Genomic DNA, 17730 nt, shown 5'->3' with positions numbered 1-17730 from the left:
AAGGGTGAGAGGAGGGAGTGAACAAGTGAAATGGTGAGGGTGCTCAGAGCAAAGAAAAGAATGTGCTAATGGTAGTAAAGGGGCAAGGGAAGAGGGGTCACAACATTAACGATACTTTTTATTAAGCTGAATCCCCTGTAATGAACTCAGCCATGCATAATACCAGTAACCACCATCATAATTCTATTCTAGAATCATACAGCTTGAAAACAGACCCTTTGGTCTCACCAGTCCATGCCGAACATAATACCAAACTAAACTAGTCCCACCTACCTGCTGCTGGCACGTATCCCTCCAAACCTTTCCTGTTCATTTACTTATCCAAATGTCTTTTAAATGTTATGATTATATACACATGCACTAAATTCCCTCAGGAAATTCAGTCCATATGTGAACCACCCTCTGCATAAATATTTGCCACTCGTGTCTTTTTTAAATCTCTCTCCTCTTACCTTAAAATGGGCCCCCTAGTCTTGAAATCCCCATCCTCGGGAAAAGACAACTACCATTCACTCTATCCATCCCCCTTATTATTTTATAAACTTCTGTCAGGTTGCCCCTTAACCTCCTCCGCTCATTGAAAAAAGTCCCAGCCTATTCAGCCTTTCTTTATAACTCAAACTTTCCATACCCAGCAACATCCTGGTAAATCTCTTCTGAACCCTCTACACTGTCCCTTTCCTCTATCAATGCACCTACTTGACCACAATGCATAAATAAAAGCCATCACAACCAGAGACAGCAGGAGCTGCACAGGCAGATCCAGACGCCTGATGGAGGAGATGGTGCTGACCATTTCTGCTTCTTTCCATCTGTGAAGAGTTATTAAAGTCCTGAAGTTTAGAGTATCACAGTTGTTTTGCTGTTCTTCCATCTCTTCCAAATTCGAATCCGTTGTAGCCTGACTTGCAGTTATTGTAATCACAAGGCCTGTTCAATTTAAGGAGTAGTGGCATCAACTACCACAACATAACTGTAACTGGTAATCTGTTTGAGACAGCTGATTTGAGAGATACATATTCTTTCCAGGTCTGTTTTTCTTAAGTAATGCATCCAAGCCCATAATAGCCATTGAAAAAACTTTTAAGTTTTTTTTTTGATATTGTGTTCTGGATACAACTTTTCATCTCAATCCAGGCCTTAGTACTTCTGCACGTTAATGTCCATTGAAAGAAAAGCTGAGATATTCAGACAAGCATTGCAGTTGGTCTGAAACCCTTTCCCCTTTTGCTTCTCTATGCTTTCATGGATTTGTTGTGTAAAATTGAATCCTACTGTTCCTCAAGGTGAAAGTGTTGAAGAAAACGCAAGTGTTGTGGTGAAGTTGTTGATTCGTCGTCCAGAGTGCTTTGGCCCTGCTCTGAGGGGTGAAGGAGGACATGGCTTATTAGCTGCAATGAAAGATGCGATTGAAATCTCAGAAGATCCATGCCGCGATCTACCTCCAACTGAAGCTAGGGAAGATGGGTGAGTCTTCATTTCCTTTGTAATACATTTGATGGCTTAAAAGGATTACAGAGGAACCTCGATTATTCAAAGGACATGGGCAGGGAGTATTTCATTCAGTTAATCAAACGCCGGATAACATAGTTTAGCCAAGCACTGGGACCTTGTGATCTTGTTTGGATAATCCAAAATTCGGATAATGGAGGTTCCTCTGTATATGTAAGTTTTATTTATTTGTATTTATAAAATTTCAATCCATTTCAAAGCTTTTGCTTACATATTAACTGAAATTATGCAGTCAGTGACAAAAGCTAAAATGTATTGTCCAGAAAGATTTGATTAGGATCAACAGCATCAATATTTTCTTTACTTTTACATGGCTTTGAATCTGGTACTATTGGTCATATCTAATATTAGTGGAGCCACAAGACAGGCTGACCAAGACAGTCGTATTGAAGAATTCTCACCAACAACAAAACCGGAAGTAAAAAAGCAAGGATGATAAATTACCTTTTAATACCTTTATATGCTTTTCATCATAAGAATAACATATGAAACAAAGGTTCCCAAAGTGAGGGTTGCGTCGCCAAGTGTAACAAAGGGAAGGTCAAAGCTGAAAGTCTGATATTGCAGTTTCCGTGGTTGCAATTACTGACAACACCCCACCCCTGCTCTCCTAGATCTTCTCCTCTTCTCTCCCCACCTCCTTCCTGAATCATAGTAGGGAAAACCTTTGGGAAAACTGATGCAAAAGATTGAACTTCAGATCAAATCATGGACTCTATGTTGATTGCATCTGCAAAGGTTTCAACTGAAGGAAACAAAGGGTCACTTCCCATTTGGCTTCATCTGAGCTTGCAGCACCTGTATGTTTGCTTATCAACAAAGACACCTAAGTCCCTTGTTACTTTTGAAGCTCATAAGAAATACACTGCACGTCCTCTTAAGCTGGATAACCTCAGAGTTTTCCACATTATATTTCTCAGCCATGTTCTTGCTCATTCTCTGAACCTGTACAAATCTTCCTGAAGCTGGTTTGCAACTTTCTTCCAATTTGCATTCCCACTGAGCGTTGTCTCATCAGTAAATGTTGAAAATTACATTTGGTCCTTAACTCCAAATTATTAACATACATTGTGAACAGCTGGGGTGCAAGTCCTGAGCCTTGTCGTACCCCATTCATCGCAGACTGCCAAAATGAGAATGATCTAGTGAGGCCTACTCTCTGTTTTTTGTCTCTTAGCCAATCACTGATCAATGTCAGTATATTACCTCCTATCCCATGTGCTTTAATTTTTCTAACCAGCTTCCTCTGGGGGGGACTTAATGAAAATGATTCGGAAAATCAAAGTATACTATGTTATTTATAACTGTGTTTGTAATAGTTTGAGAAAAAAACCCAATAAGTACATCAAACACAACTGCCCATTTGCAAATCTATGTTGCCTGTTCATAACTAAATTCATAATTGGCTATCTATCTCAGCAAATTTGTGTCCCATTAGCAACCAAATATCTATTTATCCAATCCTTTTTGGCAAATTCGAGCATTTTCCCTTCTACTGATATAAGGCCAGCAGGTCTGTAGTTCCTTGTTTTCTCACTTCCTTCTTAAATAGTAAAGTCATATTTGCTACCTTCAAATCCATAAGAAACATTCCAGAATCTACAGAATTTTGAAAGATAATTGCCAATGCACTATCTATCTCTGTAGCTACCTCCTTCAACACACTAGAATGTCAACCATTGGGTCCTGGGAATTTACAAACTTTCCGCCCTGTTAATTTCTCCAGTGCAATCTTCTCACGAATGCTAATTTTCCTGCAGTTCTAATTCTCCCTCACCACATGGATTGCTATTTCCTCTGTGAAAACCAAAGTAAAGTCATCATTTAGTTTCTTTTTTTCCCTTATGAATTCTCCTTATAGCCTGTAATGGACCCACATTTTTTAACCAAATATTTTCTTTTTACATATGTATACAAGATTTACAATCCGCCTTTATAAGTTTTGCAAGATTGCACTCATATTCTATTTTCCTTTTCTTTGTCAGTTTCTTGGTCATCCTTTGTTGTATGCCCTCGAAAAATTCTTCCAATTCTCAGAGCAACTGATATTTTTGGCAACTTTATACTTTTCTTTAATCTTACACAACCTTGATATTCTGTTATTAGCTATGGTAAACTGATCTTTTTTGAGTTTTTGCACATTGAAAAAATGTACAGTTGAGGGCCATGGTTTCGGGTGAGCGGGGAAAGTTTTAAAAAGGACCGAAGGGCAAATTTTTCACATAGAAGGTGGTGCGTATATGGAAAGACCTGTCAGAGGAAATGGTGGAGGCTGGTACAATTACAACATACATGGAATGGGTTTATGAATTGGGAGGGTTTAGAGGGATATGGACCAAGTGCTGGCAAATGAGACAGATTAATTTAGGATATCTGGTAGGCATGGACAAGTTGGCCTGAAGGGTGTGTTTCTGTGCTGTACATCTGTATGGCTCTGTGTAATAGTGTTTTATAACTATCCCAATACTTATGCACAATTATGTCTTTCCCAGTCCATCTCAACTAATTTGTGCCTAATGTTTTAATAACTTGCCATTTTGAAATTTAACATTTTTGCCTCAGAAGAACAACTGTACTTTTGTAGATAATGTCAAGTTTTAAATGTTGTGATAGAGCTCAAAAAGCATGCCATCTAGTTGGTTCCTCAGCATCCTGTTCTAGAAAGGCATCCCTAAAACATTCCAGAAACTCATCCTCCTCAGCTTTATTGCTCGAGTAGTTTACCCAGTCTTTACACAGATTGAAGTTACCCATAATAACTGTGTTACCCATGCTACTTGCTTCTACCATTCCCTGTTAATGTCATGCCCCACACTACCCTAAATAAATAAATTTGGCCGATAAATAAGTTCAACCAATGTCTGCTGTCCCTTGCTGTTTCTGAAATTCGCTCAAACAGTTTTTACACATTGTTCTTCTGATCTCAGGTCCTCCCTTGCTAATGTACTGTTAAAGTTGTGGTCTAAATGTATCTAAATGGTCTAAATATATCTAAATGATAGCATACCATCTCATATCTATAAAAAATGAACTCTTAATTAACAGTAGTCAAGAGGAGGATGAGGAAATTGTACACATGGGTTATTCCATCATGTCCTTCTATTCTGCTCTGATTGATCTTCTCGGCCGATGTGCTCCAGAAATGCATGTAAGTAATATTTTTAAAAACAATATGTTTATTGAGTTCATTGAGATTATGGAGTGTTGAATCAATGATAAATTATCAATTTCTGAAATATTTAATGTCATGAAGATTTATGGAAGGTGGTAATGATCCATTTTAAAGTCTTAAGTACAATAACAGGAACGCTTCTGAATTTATTTTGATTTTGAATGCATATCCTTGTTGTTACAAATCTACAACAATTTAACTATTGTATCAGCTAATCCAAGCAGGTAAAGGTGAAGCTATTCGAATCCGAGCAATACTCCGGTCCCTGGTGCCAACTGAGGATCTGGTGGGCATTATTAGTATTCCACTGAAATTGCCAGTTGTTAACCAAGGTATGCTATAAACCCTAATGTAATGTTGTAAACCGCATCACCTTTAATATAAACTAGAAGTCTTCCATGCTGTTCTCTGGAGTAAAATGACAAATTATGTTCTGATGGTCGGTGGATTATGTTGTACATTATATATGTAGAACATATGATTGCTTGTGACATTGTTTACAGAGAAAATGCTCATCTCCTTCAAACTGTCTTATTTTTCTGACTTAATTTTCTGTGCCATTTCGTTGTCTTCCATCTTTTCTATTTAGTGTCTGTAGTATGGCACTCTTGTTCACAAAGGGGTATCACCCAGACTTCCCATTCCTGTTTGTCATTCGTTCTGGACTTGTATACATACATCATAGGGTTGGATGTTGCTGTGTTACCAAACTCGCTTTGCCCATGTTAGAATATCATCTCGACACTTTAATGCCTAGGTCTTCCAGTCTCTGGATATTTGAGACTAGTGAGTGCCCCACAAGAACTCATAGGACACAGTGACTACAGGGAAATTGCCTGGGATGTATAAATGTCTGGTGTGCAGTTACCCAGCATCGAGAACCCTCTTTAAAAGTCCCCAACTTTGATTTAGATTTACAAGACTTCAGAGGATTCTAATTCACTGAGCTGAATAGTTACCTTGAAAGTGTTAGATAAAAGCCATGTCTTACTCCTGTAATGCGGTATAGATCTCCCCCTACTTCATAAGATCATAAGATATAGAAGCAGAATTAGACCATTTGATCCCATTCTACTGCCTTCTCTCCCTAAACCCCTTACTGTTCAAGAACCTATCTATCTCTGTCTTAAATATATTTAATGACTTGGCCTTCACAGCCTTCTGCAGCAATGAATGCCACAGGTTAACTACCCTCTGCTGAAGAAATTCCTCCCCATTTCAGTTCTGAAGGTTTGTCCCTTTACTCGAAGGCTGTGCCCTCAGGTTCTAGTCTCTCCTACTAGTGGAAACATCTTCCATGTCCACTCTATTCAGGCCTCTCAATATTGTGTATGCTTTAATCAGATTCCTCCTCATTCTTTTAAACTTCATCGAGCAGAGACCCTGAGTCCTCAACTGCTCCTCATATGACAAGCCTTTCCCACCTGGGATCATTCTTGTAAACCTCATGATTAGATTAGATCAGATTAGATTAGATTTCCAATAGTATGGAAACAGACCATTCGGCCCAACAAGTCCACACCAACCCTCCAAAGAGTAACCCACCCAGACCCATTCTCCTACCCTATATTTACGCCTGACTAATGCACCTAACATTATGGGCAATTTAGCATGGCCAATTCACCTAATCTGCACATCTTTAGACTGTGGGAGGAAACTAGAACACCTGAAGGAAACCCATGCAGACATGAGGAGAATATGCAAATTCCACACAGACACTTGCCCGAGGCTGGAATCGAACCTGGGTCCCTGGCACTGTGAGGCAGCGGTGCTAACCACTGAGCCACCATGCTCCACACCTACCCCCTCCGATCTCTTCTGGACCCCTTCCAAGGCTAGCACATCCTTCCTTAGATATGGGGCCCGCAACTACTCTCAAAATTCCAAATATGATCTGACCAGAGCCTTATACACCCTCAGCAGTACATTTCAGCTCTTGTACTCTAACCCTCTTGAAATGAATGTTATCATTGCATTTGTCTTCCTAAGTCATAGAGTCATAGAGATGTACAGCATGGAAACAGGCCCTTCGGTCCAACCTGTCCACGCCGACTAGATATCCCAACCCAATCTAGTCCCACCTGCCAGCACCCGGCCCATATCCCTCCAAACCCTTCCTATTCATATACCCATCCAAATGCCTCTTAAATGTTGCAGTTGTACCAGCCTCCACCACTTCCTCTGGCAGCTCATTCCATACACGTACCACCCTCTGTGAAAATCCTCCAACCCTGGCGTCATCCTTCAAAGGGTTCAGAAAAGATTTACAAGTTTCACAACATCTTTCCGATAGGAAGGAGACCAGAATTGCATGCAATATTACAACAGTGGCCTAACCAATGTCCTGTACAGCCGCAACATGACCTCCCAACTCCTGTACTCAATACTCTGACCAATACAGGAAAGCATACCAAACGCCTTCACTATCCTATCTACCTGCGATTCCACTTTCAAGGAGCTATAAAACCTGCAATCCAAAGTCTCTTTGTTCAGCAACACTCCCAAGGACCTTACCATTAAGTGTATAAGTCCTGCTAAGATTTGCTTTCCCAAAATGCAGCACCTCGCATTTATCGGAATTAAACTCCATCTGCCACTTCTCAGCCCATTGGCCCATCTGGTCCAGATCCTGTTGTAATCTGAGGTAATCCTCTTCGCTGTCCACTACACCTCCAGTTTTGGTGTCATCTGCAAACTAACTAATTGTACATCTTATGCTCGCGTCCAAATCATTTATGTAAGTGACAAAAAGTAGAGGACCCAGCACCACTGGTCACAGGCCTCCAAGTGCCAGCTGAATCTGAATGTTAATCTTAAAATAATCCTCAAGCAGGGCTCCAACGTTACTTTGTGCCACAGATTTCTGAAGATTTTCCCCAATTAGTAAAATGTCTATCCCATTATGCTTCCTACCAACATTTGTAACATCACACTTCCCCGCACTGTTTTCAGGTACCACTTCTTTGCCCACTCTCCTCACCTGTCCAAGTCCTTCTGCAGTCTCCCCACTTCCTCAGCCCCTCTACCTATCTTTGTGTCATTTGCAACCTTGGCAACAATGCCTTCAGTTCCATCATCCAGAATATTAATGTATAATGTTAACAATTGTGGTCCCAACATGAACCCTTACGGAGCTCAACCGGTCACCAGCTGCCATCCTGAAAAAGAGCCTTTCATCCCTACTCTCTACCTTCTTCCAGTCCGCCAAGCCTCAATTCATATCACTGCCTTGCCCCAAACATCATGGACAGTTATATTATTTAGGAGACTCCTGTGCAGCACCTTGTCAAAGTTCTTCTGGATATCCAAATACATCATGTCCACTTGCTCTCCTTTATCTAACTTGCTTGTTACCTCCTCAAAGAATACAAATAGATTTGTCAGACATACCGAGTACTTCCAAGTGCTCTGCCATCTCATCCACCTCATCGTTAATAATGGGCTCTAAAATCTTTTATCTCAGTATTTTTATTGAAAAGCTTTTCAAAATCTTTTATGAAACATTTATATATAAAAAACCCCCATCAATACAGAAAAAATAAACAGTACAAAGAACAAGGCCATAACATTGTACCAATGTTACTAAACAACCCACTATAAAATCTTATCACTGATCAGGGTCAGGTTCACTGGGCTATAATTTTCCATCTTCTGTCTCCCTCCATTCTTAGACACTGGATAATGCCCATCCCTCATCAATTTGACCACCTCTCCTAATCCTTAAACTTCCCAGCCCTCTGACTCCACCATATCCACTGCTGCCTAAAAACAGATGTGACTACCCCGATCCCCAATTACCACCATGACCTGACTACACCCCTCATGCACTAACTTCCTCTAACTCAACCTAATTAGCTGCATAACCCCTCCGACTATTGCTCCAATCCGATCTTACCATTCCACAAGACTAAATTATCCCCTGGTCTGACTTATGTCCTTTATCTGCCTACCACTTCACCCACTTACAATGCCCTCACGCATGTGCCACCCTAACTCCTGTTCACCTGCCACGCTACCCACTTCTTTTGTTGAGTGGTTTTATGCTCACACCCATGGGTTTGGTTTCAAGACAGTCTGCTCAAGGAGAAGACAAGGTCAAGAACTGACTAAAGGCTTCTTTATAATACCGTTTATTATTACATATTAAGGTTAAATACTGCAACATAGCATTAATCAAAGGTCTACTACGCTCTAATCCCACTGTCACATTGTTGAATAAACTCTACTGCCTAATGCTAATCATCTATCTCTGCTTTCTCCTTTAACTCCTCCCACTGTGTGCTATTTATGCCAAGTGATGAGCAGCTGAATGCTATCATTGAAGGTTTGCTCTGGAGGGCTTGCAAACTCCCCTCATCCATCTGGAAAGCTATTCCCCATCACTTACCCACCTACCACTGTGTCCCCTTCATCAACCTACCTTCTCATCCACTTACACCTCACTAATCCTTCAAAGTGGCTTTAAACATTTAAATTGTAATTGCTTATTGAGGTATGGCAACTCATACCTCTAAAATAGTGCCAAGGGCGGAACAGTGGCTCGATGGTTAGTACTGCTGCCTCACAGCACCAGGAAAGCTGGTTCAATCCAGCCTCGGGCAACTGTCCATGTGGCATTTGCACATTCTCCCTCTGTCTTTGTGGGTTTCCTTTGGGTGTTCTGGTTTCACCCCACATTCCAAAAATGTGCAGGTTAGGTGGGTTGGCCATGGTAAATGCAGGTAACAGGGATGGGAGGGGTGGTTGGGTGGGTCTGACTGGGATGCTCTTCCAAGGATCAGTACAGTCTCGATGGGCCAAATGCCTCTAACTGCATTGTAGGGACTCTTTGCTTCTATGACAAAAAAAAAGGTGGGCTGACTTCCACAAAGATTCTCTGTGATGCTGTCTGAAAGGATTTGGTGAGTTCTGGAGGATCCTTCAGAAGAAGAAAGCTAATGGAATACTGGCCCTTATATCTAGAGAACTGGAGAACAAGGATATAGAAGTTATGCTGCAGTTCTGCCAATTCCTGATTCAACCCGACTTGCAGTACTGTGAGCGGATCTCAGTACCACATCTTCAAAAGGATAAATTGACCCTAAAGGGAGTCCATCATATGTTTACAAATTGATACCTAGACATGACGGGTTAAGTTGTGAGGGCAGATTATACAAATTAGGCCCATTTTCTCTCTGGGTGATCTGATCGAAGTCTTCGCGATAATAACAGGAAGAAACAAGGTAGATAAAGATAAACTATATCTATTGGCTGGGGATTTTAGAACTAGGTGGCACATTCTAAGAATTAGGGCCAGACCATTCAGGAGAGACATTGGGAAGCACTCTCTTCCACAAATGACAATGAATGCTGGATCAATTGTTAATTTCAAGAGATAGGTTATTTTTTGATAAGCACAAGTACTAAGGGATATGAGCCATAGGTAGATATGTGGAGGTTATGCCACAGATCAACCTTGATCTCATTGAATGGTGGAATAGACTTGAGGGGCTGATTGACCCACGCCTGTTCCTATGTACCGAGGACGTGCCTGAAGAGTCATAGGTAAGTAAGCGAACCATCTTGACTGGGCTCACACAGGAAAGATTGAGACTTGGGTGAGATGATGGGAAGTGAGTGTCATTCATGAACCTGCAACCAGGTAGAGTCAAACCTTCAAGAGACAAAGTTGCACTTGGGGGCATTGTTGTTGTCGGACTCGTGTCAGTAATTTGAACATATTTAACACAATACCTGAACAATTTGCAATAATTGCTAAGCTGCAATTAAACAGCATTTTGAACATATATTTTGGTGCTTTGGCAGATGGAACTATTTCTGAGCCATCTATGTCTGCAAGTTTCTGTCCTGACCACAAGGCGCCCATGGTATTGTTTCTGGACCGTGTTTATGGTATTGAGGACCAAAGTTTCCTGCTTCATTTGCTGGAAGTTGGATTTTTACCTGATTTAAAAGCATCTGCTTCCCTTGAATCAGTAAGTCAACATAAAGGTGGCAAAGCTGCGCATATTTGATTTTCTTATGTGAACTGTTATTATTTATTTACACTTTTTCGCATGACTGTAAACTTCTCATGCCCATTAGGGTGGCCAGTGGTGGATATATGAATCTATTTTTTTAAAGGGAGGTAGTGTATGTTGGATAGATGTTTGGTCAGTTAGCTCAGTTGGCTGGCCAGTTGCTTAGTGGTACAGAGTGATGCAAACAACATGGGTTCAATTCCTACACTGGCTGAGGTCATCATGAGGCTCCCATCTTCTCAATCTCACCCCTCATCTGAGGCATTATGACTCTCAGGTTAAACTTGCCATCAATTGTCTCTCTCTCTCTCTAATGAGAGCCCTGAGGGTCTTGGGTTATGGTGACTTTACCTTACCTTGTTCATATGAATATGCACTTGTTCTACAGTACATGAAAGAGCAGCTACAGCCAGCAACACTTACAAATGATGTTTTCTTAGATGAGGGACACTTATAAAATTGGAACGGAAAGGAAAGTCTACATTTTGATCAGTCTGAACTGATTATGGCCCAGAGCATACCTAGTTACAATTTAAAATACCGTAGTCCTAGTCACATGATGCATCTTTGAAGGAATTGTAATTATCACTGACATAATGGGATGAATGTATGTGTGAAAGATTCAGGCTAGTGCTCCTTGTTATAATTTATTTTTGTCTTCTTGTTCATGGATATAGATAAAAAAGCATATTTAATACTTTTCTCTAAATACTTGTTTGTCTTTTCCAACAGGCTGCTTTGAGTACTTCAGAGACAGCTCTTGCCCTTAATAGATACATCTGTTCAGCAGTCCTTCCACTCCTCACCAGATGTGCACCTCTATTTGCTGGAACTGAGCACTTTGCTTCAGTGATAGACTCTACGCTGCACACAATTTACAGACTATCAAAAGGACCTGGTCTTACCAAAGCCCAGAGAGAGTCAATTGAAGAATGTTTATTATCTATCTGCCGGTACAATACATTTACTTTTATGTTCAAGTCTTTAGAAATACCGCCAGTGATCTTTTAGAATTTTCATATTTTGAAGAATACAAATTAAGTATTTTATGGAATTGCCGGCTTAATTGCCTGGACAATATTCTGGGAGAATGGAACCCTCACCATTTAGAAAGCCAGCTTAATTTTTGTTTCATTGACTTCTGTCACACTTTATTCCACTAGGTTACTGCTCAAGAAAATTATCCTCAAAAGTTTGATTCCAGAACGAAGCTGAAAAGGCTAGACCAGTACAGAGAGCTGTCTAATGTGATTTCAGACAGATTAAGTTTATCTGAATGAATCAACTAATTCTAAGGCCATGATGTTTTTGATATGGCAGCTCCTGACAGGAAATAGCATTTACATCCACAAAGATGTCATTTTTGGATATGAAAGGGCTGATGATTGGAGAACTGGGTAACTTCCATACCCACCTCTGATGACTGTGTCTGTGTCTAATCCTTATTTTCAAATTTCGATGCACTTACTGTACAATGTAAAAATATTTACTAACGACTAAAAAATTACAAAGCATCCCGAATTCAGTCAAACAAAAATCACATTTTAATGCTTAAAAGGTTTTTTCCTGTTCCTTCCTGCTGGCTGATTTTACAAATTAGAAACATGCATTATGTCAAGATTATTGTGACGTGATTGGACTATTATAACCCACCAGACCTCTTCATCCAAATTTGAAACCATGCACATACATGTATCAAATCTAGAACCTCTATTTACTTCCAGACTGTATCTGAATTCAGACTGTATATGGGACAAAGGAACACCAATGCAATATAGTAATGTTTAGTGACATCTCTTTTTGGTTGATCACTGATAACAATAAAAATGTAAGCAAGTGAGTTGAACTGATTCAAGGAGGTTCATTTAGACACAGGTTGGTCTTAAAATAAAACTGAAACACGACAGTTTTTAATAATCAGAAGCTTGATAAACAAGGTATACTTGAAGGTGATAAAGGAGGAGAGATAGGTTAGGTAAAGGACTTTCAGACCCTGGATCCAAGGGAATTGAAGACTATTCAACTAAGGGAGGAAGAGAGACTTTGATGAAGGAGTGGCAGTGATTTTTAGGGCTGAACGAAGTTGCAGACATAGTGAAAGACATGGCTTTCAACGTTTCAATATTGAGATCAGAATTTTCAACATGGAGCTTTGGGAAACTGGGAGACACTTTAAAAGGGTGATGAGCAAGCAGGATTTGGTGCAGAAAGGGTCATGGACAGTAGAGTTAAGTCTTACAGAGGTTAGAGAATAACTAGCTGGTCAGGTGAACATATTAGCAGAGGCTGGAAGTGGCAAATGCATGGTTGAGTGTTTCAGCTGCAAATGGGTTAAAACATGCAATCTGAGTCATGTTACAGGGTATAAGGAGATGAAGAGAATATATAGGGTCTGGTTCAACCTCTGTTAGGAGTTAGGAAGGAGACTAGAGCTGTTGCAACCTGACAGAGTTTCTGATGTAGCAAGGAATATATCTTGTGTTCTAATACATACATGAAGTCGCAGTCCCGTCTCGAGAATCTCTTTCAAGTCATCTCTAAACTTGGTTGGAGATGCCGGTGTTGGACTGGGGTGTACAAAGTTAAAAATCACACAACACCAGGTTATTGTCCCTAACCTTGAGAGAGAGAAATGACCTGATTTTCAGGGTGATGAAAGATTTTGTCAAGCAGAAAAAAACTGATTCCATTGACAAATGGATCAATAACGAGAGATCATAAATTTAAAAAGATGTAGAAGCATGATATGAATATTGTTTTTAACTCAGGAGTTAGCATCATCTGGAATGCTCTACCTGAAAAATTAATGGAAGCTGTTTCCATAATTATTTTTAAAAGGGAATTGAATAGGCACTTACTGAGAAACTTGCAGAGTTGCATTTAAGTTATAGGATGTGGGAAAAAGCACAGGACTGTTCTTTTAAAGAGTCATCACAAGGTAGACAGTCACATGGTTTGCTTCCATGCTGTGCGTTTCTATGATTTTATCCAATCCTGGATGTCAGGCAAGCACTTTGACAGTCAAGAGGCCAAGACCATGCCTGCAGATGATAATACCAAATGGTTTTTGTGTAGATAAAGAAGAAGGGCTAAGAGACAACATTAGTTAATGAAAAGCAACCAGACCATTAGGGATTTACTTTGTCGATATTTGCTCCTCTATGTCTTTGAAGCTATGCATCAACATAGTCAAGAAAACTAACAAGTGCTGTCATATATCCCTTGAGCTGTACCTACATACTGGGAAATTGTGAGTTGGTAATGTTCTCTTCCCATCTAAATTTATGTTGGGACGATGACATGTATTTGACTGCTTGCAAGCTATAGTTAGCCATAGAGTTATACAACATGGAAACAGACCCTTAGGTCTAATTTGTCCGTGCTGAACTTAACGTCCCAATCCAATCTAGTCCTATTTGCCAACATTTAGCACATATCCTTCTAAACCCTTTCTATTCATATACCCATCCAGTTGCCTTTTAAATGTTGTAGTAATTGTCCCGGCCTTGACCAGCTTGTTCTATAGATGCATCATCCTCTGAATGAAAGATATTACCCCTTGGATCCTTTTTAAATCTTCACCCTCTCACCTTAAAACTGTGCCCCCTAAGGAGAAACTGTCCCACCACCTGAGGAGAAAGACCTTGACTATTCACCCTATTTATGCCCCACATGATTTTAAAAGCCTCGATAAGATCTCCCCTCAACATCTGATGTTCCAGGGAAAAAGGACCCAGTCTATTCACCCTCTCTCTCTAGTTCACCCTCCCCACACAATCCTGGCAACACCCTTGTAAATCTTTTGCAATATGAGATACCAACTTGTCTATTCAGGTTAATATGTGAATGATATATCAAAAGAATCTATATTTACATTTATTTCTCTGTAACTATGTAATTTTCCATTGTTCCTCAGGCACCTACAGCCTTCAATGTTGCAACCACTCCTGCGTCGCTTTGTGTTCGATGTTCCCATTCTTAATGAGTACTGTAAAATGCCTTTAAAGGTATTTGCAAAAAGCAATCTTGTATTGATAAATTATGAACGTGAATATGGTTAATATTTGATTGAAAAGCAACAAAAGGAAGACATATTGAATCACATGCCCATGTATTATATAAAGGATGTCCATTCAAAACTGATAGCAATAATGTTAGAATAGCTCATCGGTGTAAGAAAAATACCAATACATCTTGATATTTTGATACTGATGCCTACTCATTTGCAAAGTGTTCTGAAGAAATACAGGTTTAGATTTCCCAATCCCTCAGAAGTCTCAATGCATCACTGACAATGCAGCCTCTGACCTAACCCCATTTAAACCATCCAATGACAGAGTCATTGTTATATGTTTGTGATGGCCTGCTTGTTGTCTTCCTGGACATCTCGGTTACACATTTTAGGCGAGGGAAGGGTGAAATCACTAGTAATAGTTAATTATAGCATAACTGGTGCTGTCAGTTAAGAGCAAAATATAATAAAACAAATTAAGTTTTCAGCTTTATATCAAGGGCTGTGCCACCTTTCAAATTTTAAATCCCCACTTCACTGTCTTTATGATGCTGAACATGAGGAAATAACACACAATTTCACTGAAACAATAATGCTAGGTGTTGCATTAGTCCTTAATAATATTTAATATATATGAACTGATACAAGTAATCAGCACTTACCATTCATTTCCAATCAGGAAAACCTGCAAAAGGTGGTAGGGGCTAGCAGAACAGCCCCAAATCCATTTCCCCCACTGTCCTGTTCGGAGAACACCAGAAAGCAAGTAGTAAATATTCAGAACATCTGAGCTCTAGATTTTAAACAGTATCAACATGTCAATAATTCATTTTATTGACTTTTTGAATATTGAGCTTCAGAAAGTGAGATTAGAATCTACAGGATACTGATTTTTTATTGACCATATTAATAAGTTAGAGTTCAATTTAGCACACATAATAGCCACAGCCTCAGAATAACTGTAGCCTTTACAGGAATCAATCCAATGATATTCCCAACTTCATCTCATCACTGTATTGCCAAGCAATAGCATCCAGTCTCCGTCGGTTTTCTGACAATCTGAAACTGACTTCTGGCAGCAAAGACTTCTTTGGAGATTCCTCCTTCTAGTCGCATCAGGATGAATCTTCAAATGTCCTTAAATCTCTTTGACCAGAACATAAATTCCCTCCAGCATTCTGCATGAGTGGTTACAGGGAACACACTTTCCCCCACTGGTTTACAAAGTGTTTGCTGTTTTCCTACCTCTGCCTCTTTACCCTAGCCCCCTCCATCAGCCTTCTCCCTTCCTCTGTCTTCTCTGTCTGTTCAGAGTATTTGAATCAAACTGCCTTTAGTTTGTAAGTCTTCTCATGGCAAAACCAGCTACTTTGTTCTTTGTGTGCTGACACGTGTATTTCTTTAGTGCTTATTCTGGCTCTCTGTTCTCATGGTAACCAGGCTACTCTGCCTCATCAGAAGCAGAACTTATATTAAATCACACGTCCCTCTATTATTCCACTTTATCTGCATGAATTCAGTCTGGAAGTATTAATTTGATTATTTTGTAAATAGTTTTTTTCTGCTGTGTTAGTTTTAGTTAATTAATATTATTTTCTTTTATCAACTACAGCTTCTAGCCAGTCATTATGAGCAGTGTTGGAAATACTATTGCTTGGCATCAGGATGGGGAAGTTATGGAAGTGCATCTGAAGAAGAACTACATCTCACTAAAAAATTGTTCTGGGGAATTTTCGATTCACTCTCTACAAAGGTAACAGTACATTTACCTAAGTTGTATTATAAGTTGTTGACCTTTCAGGTTGAAAGAGGTAAATTGAAGTTCAAGATTATAAATTAAATCTGTGCCATGTTTGCACTTGAATAAAAAAAGTATTCCTAATTGGGTTCCTCAAAAACGTGAAACTTGACATTTAAAGTTGTTGCAAAGCTAAACTTTAAATGTTCAATAAAGGTCAGTGCATGTTCAAATTGTATTGCTTCTTCTTTCAGAAACCTCTCAATATTGTTCTTGTCTGCTGTTCTCACCTATTATTCAGTATCTTGGACAGACCTTTCCCAGACCCGAATGATTGAGGCCTTTTTCAACATTGAATCCAACAAGTCGCATTTTTCAACCAAGTCCCAGATGTACATAGAACAGTACGGCAGAGGAACATGCCCCACCGTGTCTGTCCTGAATATGATGCCCTTCTAAACTAATTCAGTTTGCCTGCATGTTGTCTGCATCTCTCTATTCTTTCCATGTTCATGTATCTCTCTAAATGCCTCTTGCACATTGCTATAATATCTGCTTCTACCACCTCCTCTGGCAGTGCATTCCAGTCACCTGCCACCCTCTATGTGGGAAAAAAACACGTACCAAGCACTTCTCCATTAAACTTATCCCCTCGCCTTAAACCTATGTCCCCTTGTATTTAACGTTTCCACCCTGGGAAAAAGACGCCAATTATCCTTCCAATCCATGCCTCTCATAATTTCAAATACTTCTGTCAAGTCACCCCTCAGCCTCCAATGTTCTAATTAAAAAAATCCAAGTTTGTCCAACCTCCTCTTATAGCTAATACACACCAATTTAGGCAACATCCTGGTAAACTTCTTTTGCACCTTTTCCAAAGACTTCAGGTCAATCCTATAGTGTGGCAGCCAGAACATACAGTACTCGAAATGTGGCCTGACTAAAGTTTATACAGCTGCAAGATGACTTATCAACTTTTATACTCAATGCCCCGACTGATGAAGGCAAGCATGCCACATGCCTTCGTTACCACCTTATCCATTTTCAGGGCATTATGGACTTGGATCTTAAGATCGCTTCACATATCAAATATTGTGTGCCATTTTCATCTGTAGCAAGAGATGGGAAGGGATTGCGTGAGATGATAGTGGGTGGCTCAGCTGTTGGTGTTGGTGCAGGTAAGTGAAAGGAGTTGTGGTGTTCCAAGTGAATGAGTAGGCAGCAGCTATGCCTATTATGAGAGATTGGAGGGTGGGAGGTAGTGATTGATGGAAGA

General features: G+C 39.9%; 1 protein-coding gene across 10 annotated transcripts in view; it reads left to right on the top strand.

Moving 5' to 3' along the window:
• Positions 1–17730, top strand: part of ryr3 (ryanodine receptor 3) — a 347517-nt gene that overhangs the window by 200090 nt on the left and 129697 nt on the right. For 7 of the 10 annotated variants that reach the window (XM_043697978.1, XM_043697980.1, XM_043697977.1 and 4 more), the window contains exons 44-50: positions 1287–1467; positions 4558–4660; positions 4896–5016; positions 10490–10659; positions 11437–11657; positions 14621–14711; positions 16329–16469. In XM_043697978.1, the coding sequence (XP_043553913.1) occupies positions 1287–1467; positions 4558–4660; positions 4896–5016; positions 10490–10659; positions 11437–11657; positions 14621–14711; positions 16329–16469 (1028 nt within the window). The remainder of the gene's footprint in view (positions 1–1286; positions 1468–4557; positions 4661–4895; positions 5017–10489; positions 10660–11436; positions 11658–14620; positions 14712–16328; positions 16470–17730) is intronic. The other 3 variants (XM_043697981.1, XM_043697979.1, XM_043697973.1) reach the window with 1 other exon arrangement.

This window comes from Chiloscyllium plagiosum, chromosome 10, assembly GCF_004010195.1.
Source record: "Chiloscyllium plagiosum isolate BGI_BamShark_2017 chromosome 10, ASM401019v2, whole genome shotgun sequence".
In the NCBI taxonomy this organism is placed as follows: Eukaryota; Metazoa; Chordata; class Chondrichthyes; order Orectolobiformes; family Hemiscylliidae; genus Chiloscyllium; species Chiloscyllium plagiosum.
This window is presented reverse-complemented; position numbering and strand designations above follow the sequence as displayed.